This window comes from Hipposideros armiger, unplaced genomic scaffold (genome assembly GCF_001890085.2).
Source record: "Hipposideros armiger isolate ML-2016 unplaced genomic scaffold, ASM189008v1 scaffold_18, whole genome shotgun sequence".
Lineage (NCBI taxonomy): Eukaryota > Metazoa > Chordata > Mammalia > Chiroptera > Hipposideridae > Hipposideros > Hipposideros armiger.
This window is the reverse complement of record NW_017731368.1, coordinates 3,167,140-3,187,135: the sequence shown is the minus strand read 5'-3', so window position 1 is coordinate 3,187,135 and position 19,996 is coordinate 3,167,140. Positions and strand designations below refer to the sequence as shown.

At 61.7% G+C, this 19,996-nt stretch overlaps 2 protein-coding genes across 9 annotated transcripts in view; both read left to right on the top strand.

Annotated features, from left to right (window-relative positions):
• NBEAL2 (neurobeachin like 2) overlaps window positions 1-15,999 on the top strand; it is a 28,283-nt gene extending 12,284 nt beyond the window's left edge. For all 3 annotated transcript variants that reach the window (XM_019632739.1, XM_019632726.1, XM_019632729.1), the window contains 44 exons: window positions 523-606; window positions 1,037-1,135; window positions 1,623-2,224; window positions 2,307-2,439; window positions 2,526-2,648; window positions 2,826-3,147; window positions 3,358-3,440; window positions 3,554-3,646; window positions 3,872-4,046; window positions 4,175-4,308; window positions 4,659-4,818; window positions 5,032-5,134; window positions 5,302-5,455; window positions 5,546-5,704; window positions 5,917-6,076; window positions 6,249-6,334; window positions 6,503-7,015; window positions 7,517-7,695; window positions 7,790-7,949; window positions 8,201-8,338; window positions 8,424-8,783; window positions 8,871-9,020; window positions 9,142-9,299; window positions 9,427-9,551; window positions 9,637-9,772; window positions 10,249-10,409; window positions 10,499-10,815; window positions 10,919-11,014; window positions 11,375-11,499; window positions 11,585-11,725; window positions 11,875-12,005; window positions 12,101-12,210; window positions 12,311-12,428; window positions 12,526-12,623; window positions 12,694-12,810; window positions 13,415-13,495; window positions 13,581-13,678; window positions 13,822-13,994; window positions 14,085-14,176; window positions 14,413-14,529; window positions 14,628-14,786; window positions 14,863-15,011; window positions 15,311-15,446; window positions 15,530-15,999. In XM_019632739.1, coding sequence (XP_019488284.1) covers window positions 523-606; window positions 1,037-1,135; window positions 1,623-2,224; window positions 2,307-2,439; window positions 2,526-2,648; window positions 2,826-3,147; window positions 3,358-3,440; window positions 3,554-3,646; window positions 3,872-4,046; window positions 4,175-4,308; window positions 4,659-4,818; window positions 5,032-5,134; window positions 5,302-5,455; window positions 5,546-5,704; window positions 5,917-6,076; window positions 6,249-6,334; window positions 6,503-7,015; window positions 7,517-7,695; window positions 7,790-7,949; window positions 8,201-8,338; window positions 8,424-8,783; window positions 8,871-9,020; window positions 9,142-9,299; window positions 9,427-9,551; window positions 9,637-9,772; window positions 10,249-10,409; window positions 10,499-10,815; window positions 10,919-11,014; window positions 11,375-11,499; window positions 11,585-11,725; window positions 11,875-12,005; window positions 12,101-12,210; window positions 12,311-12,428; window positions 12,526-12,623; window positions 12,694-12,810; window positions 13,415-13,495; window positions 13,581-13,678; window positions 13,822-13,994; window positions 14,085-14,176; window positions 14,413-14,529; window positions 14,628-14,786; window positions 14,863-15,011; window positions 15,311-15,446; window positions 15,530-15,631 — 7,110 coding nt within the window. In that variant the 3' untranslated portion in view covers window positions 15,632-15,999. The remainder of the gene's footprint in view (window positions 1-522; window positions 607-1,036; window positions 1,136-1,622; window positions 2,225-2,306; window positions 2,440-2,525; window positions 2,649-2,825; window positions 3,148-3,357; window positions 3,441-3,553; window positions 3,647-3,871; window positions 4,047-4,174; window positions 4,309-4,658; window positions 4,819-5,031; window positions 5,135-5,301; window positions 5,456-5,545; window positions 5,705-5,916; window positions 6,077-6,248; window positions 6,335-6,502; window positions 7,016-7,516; window positions 7,696-7,789; window positions 7,950-8,200; window positions 8,339-8,423; window positions 8,784-8,870; window positions 9,021-9,141; window positions 9,300-9,426; window positions 9,552-9,636; window positions 9,773-10,248; window positions 10,410-10,498; window positions 10,816-10,918; window positions 11,015-11,374; window positions 11,500-11,584; window positions 11,726-11,874; window positions 12,006-12,100; window positions 12,211-12,310; window positions 12,429-12,525; window positions 12,624-12,693; window positions 12,811-13,414; window positions 13,496-13,580; window positions 13,679-13,821; window positions 13,995-14,084; window positions 14,177-14,412; window positions 14,530-14,627; window positions 14,787-14,862; window positions 15,012-15,310; window positions 15,447-15,529) is intronic.
• Window positions 16,000-16,284: 285 nt separating this feature from the next.
• Window positions 16,285-19,710, top strand: LOC109376672 (death domain-containing membrane protein NRADD-like). 6 transcript variants are annotated; one of them, XM_019632775.1, is made up of 6 exons: window positions 16,285-16,531; window positions 17,828-17,900; window positions 18,085-18,183; window positions 18,550-18,739; window positions 18,855-18,997; window positions 19,096-19,710. In XM_019632775.1, exons 2-6 carry the CDS (start codon window positions 17,858-17,860, stop codon window positions 19,413-19,415), a joined length of 795 nt encoding a protein of 264 aa, XP_019488320.1. In that variant the 5' UTR covers window positions 16,285-16,531; window positions 17,828-17,857; the 3' UTR covers window positions 19,416-19,710. The 6 variants fall into 6 exon arrangements, with proteins under 6 accessions (XP_019488320.1, XP_019488314.1, XP_019488309.1 ...); XM_019632769.1 differs by having other exon boundaries at window positions 17,820-17,900; XM_019632764.1 differs by having other exon boundaries at window positions 16,285-16,893; window positions 17,820-17,900.
• Window positions 19,711-19,996: the final 286 nt, after the last annotated feature.

The following is a 19,996-nucleotide window of genomic DNA, read 5'->3' as shown; positions in this document are numbered from 1 at the left end:
GGCAGGGTAAGACGCAAAGGTCTCGAAGGTTCTTCCGGTTCTAACATCCTGTGATTGATTGTCCCTAAATTCCCCGACCCTCTGTCAATCATCATGGGTGATGGGGCACTTGCCAGCCTGCCTGCATATGTGTGTCTAACTTGGGTGGGGATGTGTGGGGATTGAGGCCCATAAGTCCATCAGACAGTGGGGGGCAGAGGGGTGTGGCAAGAGGGTCCACTGTGGATCTGTCCCAATGAGATCCTTCCCAGCCTTGGTTCCTTCCCTGGCCTCCTTGTCAGAGTAGGTCTTGCCAAACTGCTCAGAGAGGGCCCTAGGGTCAGGGTGAGGGGCACAGCAGTTTGGGCAAAGAGTAGAGGGCCTGGTGCCCAGACAGGCTTGCCACACTCCCAGGGCCCCAGTCCAGCACAGCTACCTGCCGTGGGGCACCTGTTCCTGGCCCTAGACCCCTTTGACTGCAGGGTGCTGCGAGCTGCGATGCCCTGGCTCCTGCGTCTCCTGACTGCTCCTCCCCACCCCAAGGTACTGGACCAGGACACAGATGCCATTGCAGTCCACGTAGTCAGAGTGCTGACCTGCATCATGAGTGGCTCCCCTTCGGCCAAGGTGAGGACACTGCAGGCCTCCTGCAGTAGGGGTGTGGAGTGGGCATTAAATTGACCACGTGGCCCCAGAACTGGCTTGGTTGGTGGCTACTGGAGCAGGTGAGCTGGGGAGGTGGCCGTCGTGCCCTCTGGGGGTGCAGCTCAGGCCTCTGGGTGGGCATGGTCACCAGTTGGTCCTGGGAGCTGGATATCCTGGGTCAGAGCTGCATGGGGGAAGGACATTTGTGGGGTGGTGGCCATCTGCAGCCTTCTGAGATGGGTCCATGCCCCCGGCATCCCTGCACAGCCCTCTACCTTTCAGCATGGTGACCCAGAGGCAGAGCCCGGCGAGGGGCCCTGAAAGCAGCTGCCTCCTCCAGGGTTCCCGTGGGGTGTGAGTTTGCCCTGGGCCCACATCCATGCTCACGTCCTCCCCACATAACCCTGCACAGGAGGTGTTCAAGGAGCGCATCGGCTACCCTCATCTGCACGAGGTTCTGCAGAGCCATGGTCCCCCTACCCATCGGCTGTTGCAAGAGCTGCTCAACATGGTGAGGGCAAGGGCTTGTGTCAACGTCCCAAGGGCAGCCAGGACTGAGTCAGGGCCACCACAGAAGGCCAGCTCTCCACCTTGGGGGACTGTGTTGACTGTGGCCAGTACATATTGTGACCTGTGGCTGAACATGTGTGTCAGTGTCACTGGGGTGAGGATTCCAGATTGCATGGGGCCTGGAGGCTGCTGCATGTTAGCAAGCCCCGGGATTATCCTGGGGACACACAGTTGGGGTTTGGGCCAACCCAGAACGAAAGCCAAGGCTCGGGGTTAATGGGGCTAAAGGACTGTTGTTAGTACTGACGGTCATGCACGCACCTCTGACTTTCCTGAGCCTCAGACACAACCCGTGAGCGGATGCGGGGTAGGGAAGGGGCATGCATCGCCTTCCCCTGTTGTAGGCTAGTAAACTGAGACAGGAAGTCCCACTGTTGGCTTGTTCCATGCCAGTTGCCTGGGAACTATCACATTCTCTCCACCCACAGGCCGTGGAGGGTGACCACAGCATATGTCCGCCACCACCAATCCGCAACGAGCAGCCGGTGCTGGTGCTGATGCAGTGGCTGCCGGCACTGCCCACGGCTGAGCTGCGGCTCTTCCTAGCACAACGCCTCTGGTGGCTCTGTGACAGCTGCCCCGCCAGCCGTGCCACGTGCGTGCAGGCTGGCCTTGTAGACTGCCTGTTGGAGACGCTCAGCATGGGGGAAGCCCTGGGGGCCCGCTGCCAGGAGCAGCTGCTGGCGCTGCTGCAAGCACTGGGCCGCGTGTCACTAAGGCCCTTGGAGCTTCGTCGCCTGCTTCGCCCCCCACCAGGGCTGGACTCAGGGCCGGGTGGAGCTGAGGCTGGCAATGCCCGACACGCAGGTGCCATCATTCGTGCGTTATCAGGCATGGCTCGGCACCAGGGCCCTGCACGAGCCCTACGCTATTTTGACCTCACACCCAGCATGGCGGGTATCATGGTGCCCTCTGTGCAGCGATGGCCAGGAACTGGCTTCACTTTCCATGCCTGGCTCTGTCTGCACCCCACGGCTGCAGTGGCTGCCCCGGCTTCCTCCCGGCCACTCCAGCGGAAGCAGCTGTACAGGTGGGTGACTGCCAGGGACCAGGGCAGAGTGCCAGGGTGAGAAGGAGAACCAGCAGGCATAACTGGCTTGGCCTGCCCCCAGCTTCTTCACCAGCAGTGGCTCAGGGTTTGAGGCCTTCTTCACGGCGGCTGGGACCCTAGTGGTGGCAGTGTGCACCCGGAAGGATTACTTGACCATGAGCTTGCCTGAAGTGTCCTTTGCCGACTCTGCCTGGGTGAGCCTCCTTCGTTGTCTGCCCCAGGGGGGTGGAAGGGGCACCAGCCCCAACCTGTGGATGGCCTGACGTAGCTTCTGTTCTAGCACTGTGTGGCCATCGTCCATGTGCCTGGACGCCTGCTCTTCAGCCATAAGAACCTGGTCTCTGTCTACAAAGATGGCCATCTGGTCAAAACCGCGCCCCTGCGCTGCCCGTCCCTCAGTGAGGTAGGTGTACCAAGCTGGGTTTGGGGAGGCCTTGGGTAACTGGGGGTACTTGGACAGGGAGGGGCCTCAGACTTCAGCCTCTGGGGACTGCAGCTGTGGGGGTCACTGTGGAACTGGATGCAGTGGAGCCCCAGGCTTTGCTGTGACCTGACCACGCCCCCAACCCTGGCCCCGCAGCCCTTCTCCTCCTGCTGTATCGGCTCCGCTGGGCACCGCACGACGACCACCACCACGGGGCTGCCTGCGCCGCCAGTCCCCACTGCCCTGGCTCATACGCACCCCTCCCTCATCCGCTCCCAGTCAGTCCCAGCCACCACAGGGCTTGGCTGGGGGTCCGGGCTGGTGGCCCCCCTGCAGGAGGGCAGCATCAGCTCCACCCTTGCAGGCACACAGGACACTCGGTGGGGTAGCCCCACATCCCTGGAGGGCGAGTTGGGGGCCGTGGCCATCTTCCATGAAGCCCTGCAGGAGGCGTCCTTGCAGGTCCTGTACAACTTAGGTATGTGGCCCATCCCCCCACCCTCCACCCCCACCCCTAGTGTCCCAGAGCTGAGTGATTGGACTTATAAAGTGCCCAGGCCAGAAACAAGGGGTCTGGGGAGAGAAGGCATCCCTGGGGGGTCCTCTGATTAGACAAAGAAGATGTGGGCTCTGGATGGGGTTTGGCCAGAGGCCCAGCCAGGTCTGAAGCCCCCTGCTCACCCCCCAGGGCCCAATGAGACAGCACCCTTCAAGCCCGAAGGTGAACTGCATGAGCTCGGCACCAAGCTGCTTCTCCATTACTCACCTCAGGTACTGGGGGGAGGCAGTTGGCTCGACCTTGCTACCTGCCCCTGGCTCCCACACTCTGTCTGCTGACCCCTCCTCCAACTGACCCTTGCTGCCTGCTCATATCCTGCCCCCAGGCCTGTAAGAACAACATCTGCCTGGACCTGTCCCCTGGCCACGGGCTGGATGGCCGCCTGACGGGCCATAGAGTGGAGACCTGGGATGTGAAGGTGTGTGTACACATGTGGGCGGTGTGTGCAGGAGGCGTGAGCACGGGCACATGTGCACAGGGCGGGTAGAGAGTGGCACTGTGCCCCAGGAAGACTTTAGGACACCTGGGTCCCAAAGCAAAACTTCCCTGGACCCAGGTTCTCCGACTGGAGGGTGTGCTGGGGTGGAGTGGGTCAGGTAACAGCTGGGAGCTGCCTTCTCACAGCCAGACCCCTACCTTTCAGGATGTGGTGAACTGTGTGGGAGGCATGGGTGCCCTGCTGCCCCTGCTGGAGCGAGTGGCTACACAGCCCCAAGAGGCTGAGGCAGGTCCAGCTGAAACACATGACCTTGTGGGACCTGAGCTGACCTCTGGCCACAACACCCAGGGCCTGCTACTCCCACTGAGTAAGTCCTCAGGTAAGTGTCCCTGGTACCTGGGTTATGGGGAGGCAATCTTAGCATGATGGGGGGCTGGGGTGCCTGAAGTCTCTGTGGCCACTGGCATGCCCTTGACACACATCTGTCCCCTTCCTGGCGACCGGCAGAGGAGCGAATGGAGAGGAACGCGGTGGCTGCCTTTCTGCTGATGCTGCGGAACTTCCTGCAGGGCCACGCTGTGAACCAGGAGAGCCTGCTGCAGTGCCAGGGCCCTGCCATCATCGGGGCGCTCCTGCGCAAGGTGGGGCCTGCTGGGGCAGGTGGGGAGGGGGCTGCCTTGTCTGACCAAAGGGCCTGGGTGGGGGGACTAAGAAGGGGAAGCTGATGCCCTCCGTCAGGGAGAGGCTCCTGGGAGAGGTGGCATTTGAGTGGGGCCTCGGAAAGCTAGGCAGGGTTTGGCGGAGAGGGTCAGGTGGGACAGGGGACTTGAAAGGAAGTTGGGGAGCTTGCACTTCAGAGATGGGAAGGAGCCGTCAAGGGGCTCTGGGCAGGCAGGACGCTTGTGTCTGTTCAGGGCAGGGTGGAAGCTGGGGTGCTCAACAGTGGGTGGGCAGAGCCTGAAGCCTTGCCCCGCTCCTCCCCCCGCCCCAGGTCCCCAGCTGGGCCATGGACATGAATGTGCTCATGTCAGCCCAGCTGCTGATGGACCAGCTGGCAGCTGAGGGCAGTGGGCCCCTCCTGTACCTGCTCTACCAGCATTTGCTCTTCAACTTTCATCTCTGGACCTTCAGTGACTTTGCTGTGCGCCTTGGTAGGTGTGGGGCCTTGGGTGAAGGGACGCCTCCAGGCAGGGTGGTGGTGGAGGTTCTAAGAAGTTATAACTCCTCTCTGGGTGATTTGAGGGGACATATTTGTCCGGGGCGTCCAAGGGGAACATGACCCTCCCCTGGGGGTGTCTGGCAGGAGGATTGGAAGGGGCCCAGTTCAGCCTGGTGGCCTGAGCCTTCTGCTGATGCCCACTCAGGCCACATCCAGTACATGTCCAGCATAGTCCGTGAGCACAGACAGAAGCTACGGAAGAAGTATGGGGTCCAGTTCATCCTCGATGCTCTGCGCACCCACTACAGGTGAGGCTGGTGGGGGCAGATGGCCAGAGGGCTGACCCACTGGCTTCTGGCCTTGGGGACAGGACGGTTCAGTGCCCAGCTCACCTGCCCATTCTCCCTGTTCTCTCCCCTCCTTGCCCCTGCGTTCTCCTGGCTCTGGGTGGGTCTGCCTGCTGGGATCCGTCCAGCCCACAGCGGGAGCGCCCCCTAGCGGCCGACGACCTGCGAACGGTGCAGACTTCACTCCTGGGCCTGGCTCGGGAGTTCCTGGTGCGAAGCTCCTCTACTGATGACATGCAGGTCCTGCTGAGCTTTCTGGCAGCAGCGAGTGATGATGGTCAGGTAGGCTAAGGCTGGTGACAGGCTTGGGTGAGGGGTGGCGTGTGGACCACGTGGGGGAAGCCAGCCCAATGTGCGCCTTTGTATCCCCAGGTGGCGGGTGCCCTGGACCTGCTGCTGGCACTACTGCAGGGCTCACCAGCACAGGAGTCTCTGGCTGTCTTCCTCCTGGAGCCGGGGAACCTGGAAGTGCTGCTGGCACTGCTGGTGCGGCCAAGGTCACTGCCCCTGGTGCCCGACCGAGTCTGCAAGGTATACCCAGCCCACCCCCGATCCTGGCGTCCTATTCTCTCTCTGGCCCCTGCCCGAGGCTCTGGGAAGAGCAGCAGGCCTTGGGCTGGCAGAGGAAGCTGCTTTCACAGACTATTCTTGGAGGCACACACCTGTGTGGTGACTTCCCCTCCTACAGTAACTTCTTCCCCATGATGACACCCCCCCCACACACATCCCACCTACACACACAGATCCTGCGCAGACTACGGCAGAATGAGCGCTTACCTGAGCGGAGCCGCCAGCGGCTCCGGCTGCGAGAGTGTGGTCTCCAGGGTCTCGTCGCTTGCCTGCCAGAGGGGGCAGTTTCCCTCCAGCTCTGTCAGGGCCTCTACAAGCTGTTCCTGGGGACAGGTACAATCTGGTTGGGGCCAAAAGGCAGGCCAGGTGGAGGGATGATATGGATCCAGAAACAGGGCAGGTGGGACTAAGGGAGGTGGGGGTACAGGGGCCGAGGCTGAGCCAGCAGGGCAGTACAGCCCCTACTGGGGTCGGTCCCTCAGGCCCTCTCTGTTCCTCCTCCCAGATTTCCTGAACCTCTCAGATCTGATGGCTGTGGTGCAGCTGTCTCTCCAGGCTGACCTCAGCGTCCGCCTGGACATCTGTCGCCAGGTGAGTGTGGGAGGTGAAAGCTTTGGCAGGGGAGCTTCTACCCCGAGGACCCACTTTGTCTGCCAGTGGTGCGGGATCTCTAGAAGCCTCCCCTGCGAAAGTCCCCGGAGGAGGGTGCGGGCAGATCTCTTGGACGAGTCCCTCACTTGCTGTGCCCTGGCCCGGCAGCTCTTCCACCTCATCCACGGACAGCCCGACATAGTGCGGCTGCTGGCCCGACAAGCCAGCTGGCAGGATGTGCTGACCCGGTTGTACGTACTGGAGGCTGCCACGGCCAGCAGTCCTCTGCCTTTTCCTCCAGAGCTGCCCGCCTCCCCAGAGCCAGCTTTATCCAAGCCACCCACTGAGTCACCTGAACCTTCGGACGTCTTCCTGCCCTCAGATGCCCCCTGCCCCGACCCTGATGCCTTTTACCAAGCTCTCTCCCCGTTCTGTGCACCCTTTGACCTGGGCCTGGAACGGGCCAGCGTGGGCTCAGGCAACACTGCTGGTGGTGGCAGCAGTAGTGGGACTCTTACCCCAGCTAGCCAGCCTGGCACACCTTCCCCGCTGGATGGGCCCCGGCCCTTCCCTGCCGCCCATGGCCGCCTCAGCTCCAGTCTCTCCAATGTGCTGGAGGACGGCAGCCTCCCGGAGCCCACCATCAGTGGGGATGACACTTCTAATACCAGCAACCCTCAGGTGAGGCAGGCCCACCCTTTACCATCGCATGGCACTAAGGGCGGACTCCTCTGGGACATGGGACAGGCACTGTAGCCTTTCTGTAGGTGTAGAAATCAGCCCTTCTGATATCAGAGCTGCAGCTGCCAGTGAGACCCCAGAATTGGGCAGAGACTTTACAGGGCCTATGGACAGCACAGCTCTCAGGATCCTGTCTGGTGCTTCTGGGTTTGGGGATGGGCCTCTGCTTATTCTATGGCATTCTTCCAGAGAAGTCCAGGACAGTTCTTGAGGCCTTTGAGGATTGTGGGGTATTTGTGAGCCACCTGATCTCGTCTTAGGAATCCCTGAAACCCCAGGATTCTCCCTGGAATCCAGGCAGTGGCTGAGGCCTCTATTCCATTCCTCCTGTTGTTCCTACTTGTGGTGGGCAAGTAGTGCTTGCCTATCTCTGTAGTGTGGGGTCAGCCTGATCCCCTCCCTCCGCAGCCCACACCCCATACCACCCATCTACGCCCACAGCAAACCCCTGAGGAGGAGTTGTGCAACCTGCTCACCAACATGCTGTTCTTGGTGACATGGCGGGGTGTGGAAGGCAGTGACGAGGCCGCCTGGCGGGAACGTGGCCAGGTCTTCTCGGTGCTCACCCAGCTGGGGGCCTCAGCCACACTTGTGCGCCCACCAGACTGTATCAAGCGCAGGTGAGGAGGCATCTTGGGAGGGCAGGGGCCTCTAGGAAGCCTTCTGGTAAGGAAGGCAGTCAGGTAGACAGCTGAGCCCCTTGTGCATCCCCAGCCTCCTGGAGATGATGCTGGAGTCAGCCCTGACCGACATCAAAGAGGCCCCCGCTGGGGTCCTGGCCAGCTTCACCCAGCAGGTGCTTTGGCTGCTGCGCCTGCTGCAGGACTTCCTGTGCTCTGAGGGCCATGGCAATCAGGAACTGTGGAGTGAGAAGGTGCGACAGCTCAGAGGGATGTGAGCCGTGTGAGCACGTGTGTTCCCATGAGCCTGCAGGCGTGTGGTCTGGGGAGGATGGGTACATATGTGCAGTCCTGGGTGTGTTGGCACGGGTGTCTGTGAGCATGGCCTTGTCTGTGTATATAAACCCAGCCTGGCCTCTGGCCCAAACCTTACTTTGCTCCCTCTCCATGGGTTGCTGGCCTTATCTATCTGGTGATGGCTCCTGGGGAATGTGTTGTTTGGCAGCTCTTTGAAGGTGTGTGCAGCCTGCTTGATCGCCTGGGAGCCTGGCCACACCTGGCCAATGGCACAGCAGATCTCCGAGAGATGGCACAGATCGGCCTGCACCTGGTGCTGGGCTACATCCTACTGGAGGACCCACAGGTGAACATGGGGTGGGTGTGGGAGGAGGAGCATGGCAGATGTAAGGAGTGGCTGGGTGCCACCCACACCTCCCTTCTGCCCCCAGCTGCACTCCCAGGCCTATGTGAGGCTGCACGCATTGCTGCAGACTGCTGTGCCCATGCGCCGGGAGGAGGCCTGCTATGTGCTCTCCAAGTTGGAGGCGGCACTGGCGCGGGCTTTGAACACCACCCTCTACAAGACGGCCACTGAGGACCATGGGCCCCCAACTACAGCTGCTGCAACTTCGGAGCGCTGCTCGTGGCTAGTGCCCCTGGTGCGCACGCTGCTGGACCGTGCTTATGGGGCACTGGGGCTGCAGTCCGGGCTGCCTTCCCTCCCGCCCACCAACGGCAGCCCCACCTTCTTTGAGGACTTCCAGGCCTTTTGTGCCACAGCCGAATGGCGCCACTTCATCGACAAGCAGGTACCTGGAGGTGGGGGCACGGGCAGAGAAGTGGGGGCTGGGGGCCAACAATGAGCACTGGTCTCCTCTCCCTGCCCAACCCTCCAGGTGCAGCCCATCATGTCACAGTTTGAAATGGACACCTATGCTAAGAGCCACGACCTCATGTCTGGCTTCTGGAACTCTTGCTATGACACGCTCATGAGCAGTGGGCAGCGGCGCCAGAGGGAGAGGGCACAGAGTCGTCAGGCCTTCCAGGTGTGTGGCCTGGGGTGAGGGACCAGGAGCTGCTCCACACATGCACCCAGAGGACCCCTGATGGGCCAGGACAGGAAGCAGCCAGCTGGACTCACCCATTTCTCCCTCCCCCACCCACCAGGAGTTGGTCCTGGAACCTGTGCAGCGGCGGGCGCGTCTGGAGGGGCTGCGCTATGCGGCTGCGCTGAAGCAGCAGGCTGCACAGCATTCCACTGTCCTGCTGCACTGGGGGGCGCTGTGGCGACAGCTCTCCAGCCCCTGCGGACCCTGGGCCCTGAGGTGGGTGGGGCTGGGGCAGGGCTTGGGAGGGAAGGTGGAAGGGAGAGAAAGTGGAAGGGAGAGGGGTGAGACACCCGACTGCCTTTGGGGTTAGGCCTGGGAAGAATCACCTGGGATGCATCTGCAGGGATCCGCCCACCCCCCGGTGGAAGATGTCAAGCGTGGAGACATACTCGCGCATGCGTCTGAAGCTGGTGCCCAACCATCACTTCAACCCTCACCTGGAAGCCAGCGCCCTACGGGACAATCTGGGTGAGAGGGTGTGCTGAGCTGGGTCTATCCAACTTCATAGGCTGTCCTGCCTAGCTCTGGATGACCACCGTTGGGCCCATTGCAGGTGAGGCCCCCTTGACACCCACCGAGGAGGCCTCGCTACCTCTAGCAGTGACCAAAGAGGCCAAAGTCAGCACCCTGTCTGAGGATCTGCAGGAAGACCAGCTGGGCGAGGATGAGCTGGCTTCGTTGGAGACCCTGTGAGTGGGGCTCAGAGAGAGCTGACCCGGGCGGTGGGCCAGGGGTCTGGTCTGGGGGTGCATGCCTGCTGGGCGATTGACCCGAGTCCATTCCTTCTTCTGCTGCAGGGCTAACCGCCCTGAAGGGACTGTCCAAAATCAGATGCGGGATTGGGGAGAGGTGTCTAACAGAATAGATAGTTGCTCTTTCATGACTAGGCACCCCAGAGCAGGGTTGAGACACAACCAGAATAGGATGGGGCCCATGGGAGTGGGCAGGGGCTGAGTGACGGGAAGCCAGGGACAAGAGTTGGTATCCTCAAGACACTCAGAGACCCAAGTTTTGGGGTGGGAACTGGGGCCAGTCTTCTCCTCTTCTGGGAGGCACGAGCCTCGTGTATGTACCTCATGACTTGATGGCACGTGGAGTGTCGTCCTTGGGCTTGTCGGGATGGGGGTCCCAGAGCCTACAGCTTGAAGTGGGTGTTGACCCCCAGGATGGAGGCAGCAGAACTGGACGAGCAGCATGAGAAGCTGGTTCTGTCAGCTGAATGCCAACTGGTCACAGTGGTGGCTGTGGTCCCAGGGCTGCTGGAGGTCACCACACAGCACGTTTACTTCTACGATTGTAGTACTGAGCGCGTGGAAACTGAGGAGGGTGCGTTCTGATGGAGGGAAGGCAGGGGGTTGCTGTGGTCTGGTGGGGCTAGGCTGAGGGATTCCTGCACCCGCTGTCCCTCCCCACAGGTATTGGCCATGACTTCCGGCGCCCGCTGGCCCAGCTGCGTGAGGTCCACCTACGGCGTTTCAACCTGCGCCGTTCAGCACTTGAACTCTTCTTCATTGATCAGGCCAACTACTTCCTCAACTTCCCATGCAAGGTGGGCGGGACTGCAGCCTCATCTCCTTGCCAAGCCCCCAGGCCCCAACCCTGCCCCATCCCACCCCACACCCAGGTACGGAACCAGGTGTACAAGTGGCTCCTGCGCCTGCGACCCCCTACCCAAGGTTACCTAAGCAGCCGCTCCCCCCAGGAGATGCTGGACGCCTCAGGTCTTACCCAGGTGAGAGCCCTGGAGGGAGGGGCTGGTGAGGTTAGAACCTTGCAGTTGGGAGGAGTGCTGGACAGCCCAGCTGACTCACCTCTCGTCTGCCCTTGTCCCCCAGAAATGGGTACAGCGTGAGATATCCAACTTTGAATACTTGATGCAACTCAACACCATTGCGGGGCGGACCTACAACGACTTGTCTCAGTACCCTGTGGTGAGGGCCCACTCCGCACCTCCAACCCGCCCCTGTGGTCTGCCAGCCTTAGTTCACCCAAGTGTAGGCACTGATGGGGCCAAGCTCTGAGCTTGGTCCTAGGTCGGTGCTGCCCAAAACCTGGCCTCTGCCTCCTGCCACCACCCCGCACACAGTCAGGCCCACTCTCTTCCCCTCCAGGCCTATTTTCCCTGAAGGGGAATCTTGTCCTAGATAGTCCGTCCTGCTCCCCTGCAGCCCCTTGAAGTGGTGTGTTCCTACCTGTGGGCTGTACCCATCTTCCTCAGGGTGAGGGCAGGGCAGGGTGGGCAGGTAGACCATCAGGACCCTCATGCAGAACCTGCCCGGGTGGGCGGCCAGTTCCCCTGGGTCCTACAGGACTATGTGTCCCCAACCTTGGATCTCAGCAACCCGGCTGTCTTCCGGGACCTGTCCAAGCCCATCGGTGTGGTGAACCCCAAGCATGCCCAGCTCGTGAGGGAGAAGTGAGCATGTGGGCGAGGCCGGGCGCGGGGTTTGGGATGGGCGAGGGGAGGGCTTCTGCTGATTCCTCCCTAACTGCGGCTCCAGGTATGAGAGCTTCGAGGACCCAGCGGGCACCATTGACAAGTTTCACTATGGCACCCACTATTCCAACGCAGCGGGCGTGATGCACTACCTCATCCGCATGGAGCCCTTCACCTCCCTGCACGTCCAGCTGCAGAGTGGCCGGTGCGACCCAGCGGGTGGTGGGCAGATGGCAGCCTGGTGGGGTGGTGAGGGGTCATCCTGGGCCCTCTGGCTCCGTCCTTTCCCCCAGCCACACCTCCCTCCCTGTGCCCATTCTCCCCACCTCACTTTGGCCTGTGCCCCTCCCCCAGCTTTGACTGCTCTGACCGGCAGTTCCACTCGGTGGCAGCAGCCTGGCAAGCACGCCTGGACAGCCTGGCTGATGTGAAGGAGCTCATCCCAGAGTTCTTCTACTTCCCCGACTTCCTGGAGAACCAGAATGGTAGGAACTGGCATCGGGATGGGGACAGGCCAGGGGTGGCCACGGAGCAGGTGAAGGTGGCACAGTGAGACAGCTGACCCAGTCCTCTGTGCCAGGCTTTGACCTGGGCTGCCTGCAGCTGACCAATGAGAAGGTGGGCGACGTGGTGCTGCCCCCATGGGCCAGCTCTCCTGAGGACTTCATCCAGCAGCACCGCCAGGCTCTGGTGAGATGAGCACAGACAGACAGGCGGGCAGTCAGGGTTGACGGTGGGGGTTGGGGGTCATCCGTCCATCCCTGGGCTGACTGTTCCTCCTCACCCCCAGGAGTCAGAGTACGTGTCTGCCCACCTGCATGAGTGGATTGACCTCATCTTTGGCTATAAGCAGCGGGGGCCGGCTGCGGAGGAGGCCCTCAATGTCTTTTATTACTGCACCTATGAAGGTGGGCAATGCCCTGGACTCAAGTGGGGGCTGGGCACAGATGAGGCAGGGTGAATGCCGAGGACACAGAGGGAGTCCTGACTGCTCTGCCTGTTCAGGGGCTGTGGACCTGGACCACGTGCCAGATGAACGGGAACGGAAGGCTCTGGAGGGCATTATCAGCAACTTTGGGCAGACCCCCTGTCAGCTGCTGAAGGTAAGGCCAGCGTGGAGGGAGGTGGTCAGGGATGTCCATGCCATGGTGCTGACCAGCCACTTACCCACAGGAGCCACATCCAGCTCGGCTCTCAGCTGAGGAAGCAGCCCAACGCCTTGCACGTCTGGACACTAATTCACCTAGCATCTTCCAGCACCTGGACCAGCTCAAAGCCTTCTTCGCAGAGGTGAGAGGAGGCAGGGCCTCAACTTCCTGCTCTGTGAACTGGGTTTAACCCCCTTGTCCTTACTAACCTCTTGGGGCAGACAGAAAACCTAAATTAAGGTCACGGATATCAGCATCTTCGAAAAAGTAAGAAAAGGAGAGGAGTATGGAAGTGTGGCTGGGGTACCTTCCTCACAAGGGCCAGAACAAGGTGTTGACTCGCCTAGCCATCTCCGAAAGACTTAGACCAGAAGGGAGAGCATCTGGCCTTGGACATTCTCCCTCGTCTTCCTGCCGGCCTCCCAGCATGCCCTCAGGCCCTTTTTAGGCTCTCCTCTCCTGCCAGCAGGCTGGGGGACATGGAGTAATGGAGTGGGTGGACCAAGCTTGAGACGCTGGATCTTCCTCGCCCATCCCAGCTGCTCACTCACTTTCTGAGATGCCCTCCCGAAGACCCACTGGTTTCTCGTACCTGTTTCTCAGAGGGACCTCAGCTTCTATGACACCTAGCCTGACCTCTGGGGCTTGAGGGCAGAGGAAGGGGTGGTGCCCCATGGAGCGGGTAGTGTAATGGTGGCCCCAGCTGGCCGCTTGGGCACAGCCAGCCCTGCACTCTTACTTTGCAGGTCATCAGTGATGGTGTGCCCCTGGTGCTGGCCCTGGTTCCGCACAGGCAACTCCACTCCTTCATGACCCAAGACCTGTTGGTAAGTGTCGTGGGCAGGACCCCACCCCAGCTCCACCTCTCTCGGACTCTGCCCCAAACCCTCCTCTGCCCCCTCTTGCCCACAGGTGACTGTGAGTGCCAATGGGCTGCTGGGTACCCACGGCTGGTTACCCTACGACCGTAACATAAGCAATTACTTCAGGTTCATCAAAGACTCCACCAAGTAGGACACAGGGCTGCGGGCAGGGGTGGGCATCTCCCCACCCAGTCAGAACGCTGGCCAGCCGCTGGGTCTGGCCAAGGTCTCTGAGGGCCTGGGTCTCCTATGTGACCTGGCCTCACTTGTCATCCTCCTCACTGGGTCAGGGTGCAGCGAGTGCTGAGTGGCCCGTGGGTACCAGGCAGTGGCGTGAGTGGGCAAGCCCTGGCAGTGGACCCCGATGGAAAGCTGCTGTTCAGTGGTGGCCACTGGGATGGCAGCCTGCGAGTGACGGCGCTCCCCCGGGGCAAGCTCTTGAGCCAGCTCAACCGCCACCTCGGTACTTGCAGCCTTGGAGCTGGGGGTGGTGCAGGTAGCCGGGGAGGGTGTGACCACTCTGCTCTAATTGTAGCTTCCCCTCCCCACACAGACATAGTGACCTGCCTTGCACTGGACACCTGTGGCATCTACCTCATCTCAGGCTCCCGGGACACTACGTGCATGGTGTGGCGGCTCCTGCAGGTGTGCCTGACGGACAGCCTTGTGGGGCCTCCATAGTCCAGACCTGTAGCCCACCTGCCCCTTAGCAGGTCTTCAGTCCTGCCCTTCTCTCTTCCCCTTTGAGCAAGTTGGGGGCTCCACAACCCTCCAGCTCCCTGGCTTGGCACAATGCCTTCACTTTCCTGAGCTTTAGCCTTCTCACTCGGGCCAGGGTCATGGGATGTCCCCAATCCTGAGCCAGCCCTGGCTTCCCACAGGGTGGTCTCTCGGCGGGGCTGGCATCAAAGCCTGTGCAGGTCCTATACGGGCACGAGGCTGCAGTGAGCTGTGTGGCCATCAGCACTGAACTCGACATGGCTGTGTCTGGATCCGAGGTGTGTGTATGCCTGTGCCCAGGGGAGGCCGAGTGTGCTGGGCACTGCCTCTGGAGTCCAGAGACCCCTGCCCAGCACCCTAAGCTGCCTTCCTGCAGGACGGAACTGTGATCATCCACACTGTACGCCGTGGCCAGTTCGTGGCAGCACTACGGCCCCCAGGAGCCATGTTGCCCGGACCTGTGTCCCACCTGGCTCTGGGGTCTGAGGGCCAGATTGTGGTACAGAGCGCGGCTCGGGAACGCCTGGGGGCTCAGGTATGGGAAAGGGGCGCCCAGTTAAGACAGGGGTGGTTGGGATTCTGTCCTTGCTGACACCTCCTGTTTCTTCCAGGTCACCTACTCCCTGCACCTGTACTCAGTGAATGGGAGGTTGCGGGCGTCACTGCCCCTGGTAGAGCAGCCCACAGCCCTGGCAGTGACAGAGGACTTTGTTCTGCTGGGCACAGCCCAGTGTGCCCTGCACATCCTCCACCTGAACAAGTGAGCCCCTCTATTTATGGGATCACGGCCCCTCAGGGTGGTCATGGGCAGAGGATACTAGGTGCCCCTCATGGACCCACACCCTCTGCATGTCTGTGGGCACGTTCTGTCACCTGTCTCATCCCCCAATGGGGAGATCTTGCCACACACTTGTGGGAGATTCCTTTATGTATCAGGGTTTCAACTGAGCCGTCCTTCAAATGAGGAGAGGGTACATGGGGGAATGGAGGGACCTCCTTCTGCCGGATGCCAAGCTGCCTTGCAGTTGCGAGTTCATGTATCTCTTCTCTTAACTCCAGCCTGCTCCCGGCCGCGCCTCCCTTGCCCATGAAGGTGCCCATCCGCAGCGTGGCTGTGACCAAGGAGCGCAGCCACGTGCTGGTTGGCCTGGAGGACGGCAAGCTTATCGTGGTGGGCGCGGGGCAGCCCTCTGAGGTGAGGATAAGGGCAGGGCGGGTCTCGAATGGGGCAGAGAGTAATGGTCCTAGCTAACCCCACCCTGCTCCTCCTCCTATCAGGTGCGCAGCAGCCAGTTCGCGCGGAAGCTGTGGCGGTCCTCACGGCGCATCTCGCAGGTGTCCTCCGGGGAAACAGAGTACAAACCTGGAGAGGCCCGCTGACAGCCTGCCCCGCCCCACTGCGCAGGCTCCGCTCCCAGCGGGCTCCGCCTCGGGAGGACCCGCCCAGGGGTCCGCGAAGCCTACGGTCCGCACTCTTGGGGGTGGGCGGAGTCCCACCCTCGTCCAGCTCAGGGATTGGTGGACGGTGTCACTCCAGGAAGTCCCGCCTCTCGCCGGCAGAGAGCTGCCCGGAGTCCCAACACTGGAGGCCTCGGCGCCCGCACAGCACTTTTTGCACAACCTGGGACGGGGAACACAGCTTCCCAAGACCCCTGTCCCGGCAGAGCACGGGGACCGGGCTGTGGCCTTAATCCCTAAGGCGGACCCCGCTCTCCCATTCTCGGCAATAAACCTGGCCTAGTTTTGTAGCTGCTCTGTCTCCGAGTATGCGCGCGCGCGCGCGGCGTCTCAGCCTGCCCTAGTCATCGTGCGGGTTCGCGTGCCCCTGGTCCGTGAGCCCTCCAGGGCGACTTGTCCCCTCCGCGTGGCCTCAGCGTCCCCAGCAGCACCGTCCCTGTCCCTCAGGGCCCTGCCCATCGTTCTCCCGGCTCCTGTTCTTTGCGCCCTCAGTCTTCCGCGGAATCACCGCCACACACCATTCACACATTCCCGCCTTCCGGGGCAGGCTGCGTGTGGACGCGCCTGCGCGTTCCTGCGCGGGGCGGGGCGGGGCCGCCGCGGCCGCGCCCCTCCACCCAGCCCCACCCCCTTGGGCCCCTGCAGCGCCGGCCGGGGCCGCTGGACTCCCGGGACCGCCCTCCCTACTCCCTCAAAGTCCCGCCCGGCGCCTCCGCTCTAGTCTCCGGCGGTCCACAACCTAGCCTCCCCAGGGGATTCCACGCAGTCGTCCAGGCCAGCCCAAGGCTAGTCCCGAGGCTCAGAGGCCCCCGTTCCACCAGGGTGAGCGGATCTTGGGACCCGCGAAGGGGCGGCCGCCGCAGGTCAGGAGCGGGTTGGGGACACAGCCCCGGGTCTTCCTGGACAGAGGGAGCCGAAGGCCACCTCTCTGTCCCCCATCTCAAGCGAGACCCGCGATCCTGCCGGTGTCGTTCGTCGTGGTGCGGCGCCCGTGTTGGGATGTGTGTGGGCGTGCGGGGTGTTGCACGGTGTGAATATTTTGTGGGCCTGGAAACGGGTGTGTTTGGTGTGGGGGCGGTAGAGGCTCCTATCCCGCAGCTCCGGGTGGGTCAGGGATGCACAAGGCCTGGCTGTCTGCGCACGCTGGTCACAGGCTCACCAGCCAACCAGGAGCCCCTCATGTGGTAAGTGACACAAACGTACACACCTGACACGTGGCAAGGGCCACCGCAGCCTCTGTCCCAGACCCACTTTCCCACTGTACACTTTGCCATAAACATAGGCGAAAGCCCTTGTGCAGGGAAGTGAGTTTGGAGTTCCTGGGGTGGACCAGGCCTGATGCGGAGTGATGGATGGCCTTCCCCCAGGTCTCTTCCTTTTCCAGGCAAGATCCCTCCTCAGCCCGGAGCGGGGCCCCTCCTGCCCAGGCCTCAGGAAGTGGGTTCCGGCAGGATCAGCCCTGTAGGTCCAGATGGGTCCTATCCTTCAGGTTTCTTGGCCTCTGGGCCCATATGCCCTCTGTCCTTGCTAAACCCACCAACGTACCCTGCCATTCAGCCTCTGGGCGGGCTGTGAGGGCTAGACGCTGACCCTGGAGGAAGGACAGGGGGCATCGTCATGCCAGGGAGCCCTGCCTTGGAGGCTTAGGGTGTCGGGTCCCTGGGCTCATGCTGAGAAGCCTGGAGTAGCCTCCCACCAGCCAGTAAGTTCCCCCCGCTGGCTCTGGCTGAGGTGGGGGTGGGCATCTCCCTGGTCATTCCGGGTCATCCCTGGACTCGGGGTTTACCAGTCTGCCCATCTCCCTCCTAAGCTGCACCCTAGATCCTCTAGCTTGGCCAGCTGGGTCCAGCTCTATCACCCCCCAGAGGATCTGGCACTGGAGGAAACTGGTCCAGATTGGTGATTTAGGAGTGGGGGAGGGGGACCCAGCCCTGGAGTGAATCAGGATGGCGTGAGCTAGGAGAGAGAGACAGACAACCCCAAGGGACTCGTGACGTCAGGCCTGAGGCATTCCTCCCGTGTCCTTGCACACAACCCCTTCTGGACTGAGACAAGTCTCCCAGCTCCCTAGCCTGGGCACTGCCCATGACACTCCAACCCCTTCTCCAAGAGGTGCAGCCCCTGGGAGCACTACCAGCCGGCAGAGCCATGCTCCACAACTCCAGCCTCGGGGAAGGCACGCTCCACGAGGGTAAGCACCTCCTGATCCAGACTCTGGGCACTGGTAGGATGGGAGGCACCCCAGGTGGGCAGGTCACACACAAGTCTAGTCACAGGCTCTGGGGTTCCTGTCCCTTGTGCCCTGCCTGCACTGGATTGTGGGGACCCACTGGCCTCCAGGCAGAAGTAAACAGCAGCAGGTCTCCTGTGCACAGAGGCCCCCATGTGGACCCACGCGAACCAATGCGCTCTCACAATCCAGACTTGGCGGGGGACACAGGATGCACAGTTCAGCGTTACAGTAGGCAGAGGAGGTGCGACAGGAGCCAGAAAAGGCAGAGATTGGGAGAGACCAAGGAAGCTTCCCAGAATAGGAGATTCCTTCTGGTTTGTCAGACCGAGAAAGTGGAACAGCAAGAATGGATGTCTGGAAGCCTGGGAGAAGGGTACCTCTGAGAAGGGCTAGGTGTCCAAGAGTGGTGAGCAAAGGGGAGGCTGTGGGAGGTGAGGATGGGAGAACTGGCCAGTCAGCTCTCCGTGCCATGGTATGAGCTTGAGGCTCGACAGAGTAGGGACCACTTGTCGTTTCAGACTTGTTTACAGCAAAGTCTCGGTGAGGCTGCCCAGGGACTCTAGCCTTGATTCCTTGCCCTTGACCCTGTCTTGCCTTTCTTCCACAGATAAGACCTGGAGGCAGGACAGTGACAGGGAAGGAGCGTGGATAGGGGCAGGGGGAGCCCTGGCCCCCAATGCCTCCTCTCCATTCCCCCCTGAGCCTCCAGGGGCCTCGGGCAGCAGTATCATCCCTGTGTACTGTGCTCTCCTGGCCACCGTGGTCCTCGGTCTGCTTGCCTACGTGGCTTTCAAGTGGTAGGTGGCCTGGGCACTGCCCTGTGGCACTCCCTCCTCATATGAACTCCCAGCCAGCTCCCTCTGTCTCAGTGAAGGTTGGAGCAGGTTGGCAGGTCCCCCCTGCTCTCCACAGCTGGCGCTCACATAAACAAAGACAGCAGCTGGCCAAAGCTCGGACCACAGAGCTGGGGGCCCTGGACAGGGACCAGATGCATGGAGATGGCGGTGTCTTCCGGGACTCTCCTAGCGGCCTGGAGTCCTGCGCCCCCAGCCAGGGTGAGCTCCTTTCCCCAGTCTACAGTCCTTTAGACCTAGTTCTGCCTCCCCACCCAGCCCGTCTGACCCTCATTTGCCCCTCACGTCTGCCACCCCAGGGCCACATCCTGAGTCTGGCTGCCGGCTTTACCTTCGTCTCCCTCGGCAGCAGCAAGAGGAAGTGGAGCATCTCCTGGAAGCGTCGGGCGAGCCTGACAAGGGCTGGCAGGGCCTGGCGGGCCGCCTAGGCTACCAGGCTGAGGCTGTGGAGACCATGGCCCGGGGCCAGGGGCCAGCCTACACCCTGCTGAGGGACTGGGCTGTCCAGCAAGGCAGTGGTGCTACCCTCAGGGTGCTAGCGGATGCCCTGGCTGCCATGGGCCGGGAAGATGTGGTCCGGGTCCTGGGCCTCCCGGCTGAGGACCGCGCTGTGGTGTGAGCAGTGCCTCCACAGCCTGGCCGCTCAGGGAGCCTGCTCTGGGGCTCCCTACCGTGTCCATCTCACATGCCTCCCCTTTTGTGGGCTTCCTGGCGTTAGTGGCCTCAGCCTGCTCTGTTCTGGGGGGAGACATAAGGTCCAGCCACCACTCACCTCCCCGCACCCTGCCTTCTTCCAAGACAGGGATCAGGAGATGGGGGAAGTTGGCAGTAAGTGGGCCCGTACTCCACCTCCACTTAGCCTCAACTGGTTTTTCTACTTTTGTATTCCGTATTAAAGGTAACTTTGCATCATTGTGCTGGCTCTGTCTGGCTCCTTGGGCCTGTGAGACAGTTGGGTGGCTATGAGGCAGAAGCCCAGAAAAAGGATGGGGTCTCTGGGTGGTGGGAGGAGCGCCTGAGCTGGTAGGCAGCGCGTCGCCGTAGAAGATGCGAGCTTGGGAGGCACCGAGTGGAAAGCATGTCCTGCCTCTGCCACCCACTGGCTGGATCTTGTCAGGAAGCTATTTTACCTTTCTGAACTTGAGCTTCCTTAGCTGGAGAGCAATAACTAGAATGGCACGTTCAGTAGGCCCCCCACCT

What these genes read in the sequence shown, in the direction of transcription:
- LOC109376672 (XM_019632746.1), top strand. Translation starts at nt 17,795, where the DNA reads ATGACACTCCAACCCCTTCTCCAAGAGGTGCAGCCCCTGGGAGCACTA. An exon ending in GCCTACGTGGCTTTCAAGTG is followed by an intron (nt 18,740 to 18,854) that starts GTAGGTGGCCTG and finishes TGCTCTCCACAG; the next exon opens with CTGGCGCTCACATAAACAAA. An exon ending in GTCCTGCGCCCCCAGCCAGG is followed by an intron (nt 18,998 to 19,095) that starts GTGAGCTCCTTT and finishes CTGCCACCCCAG; the next exon opens with GGCCACATCCTGAGTCTGGC.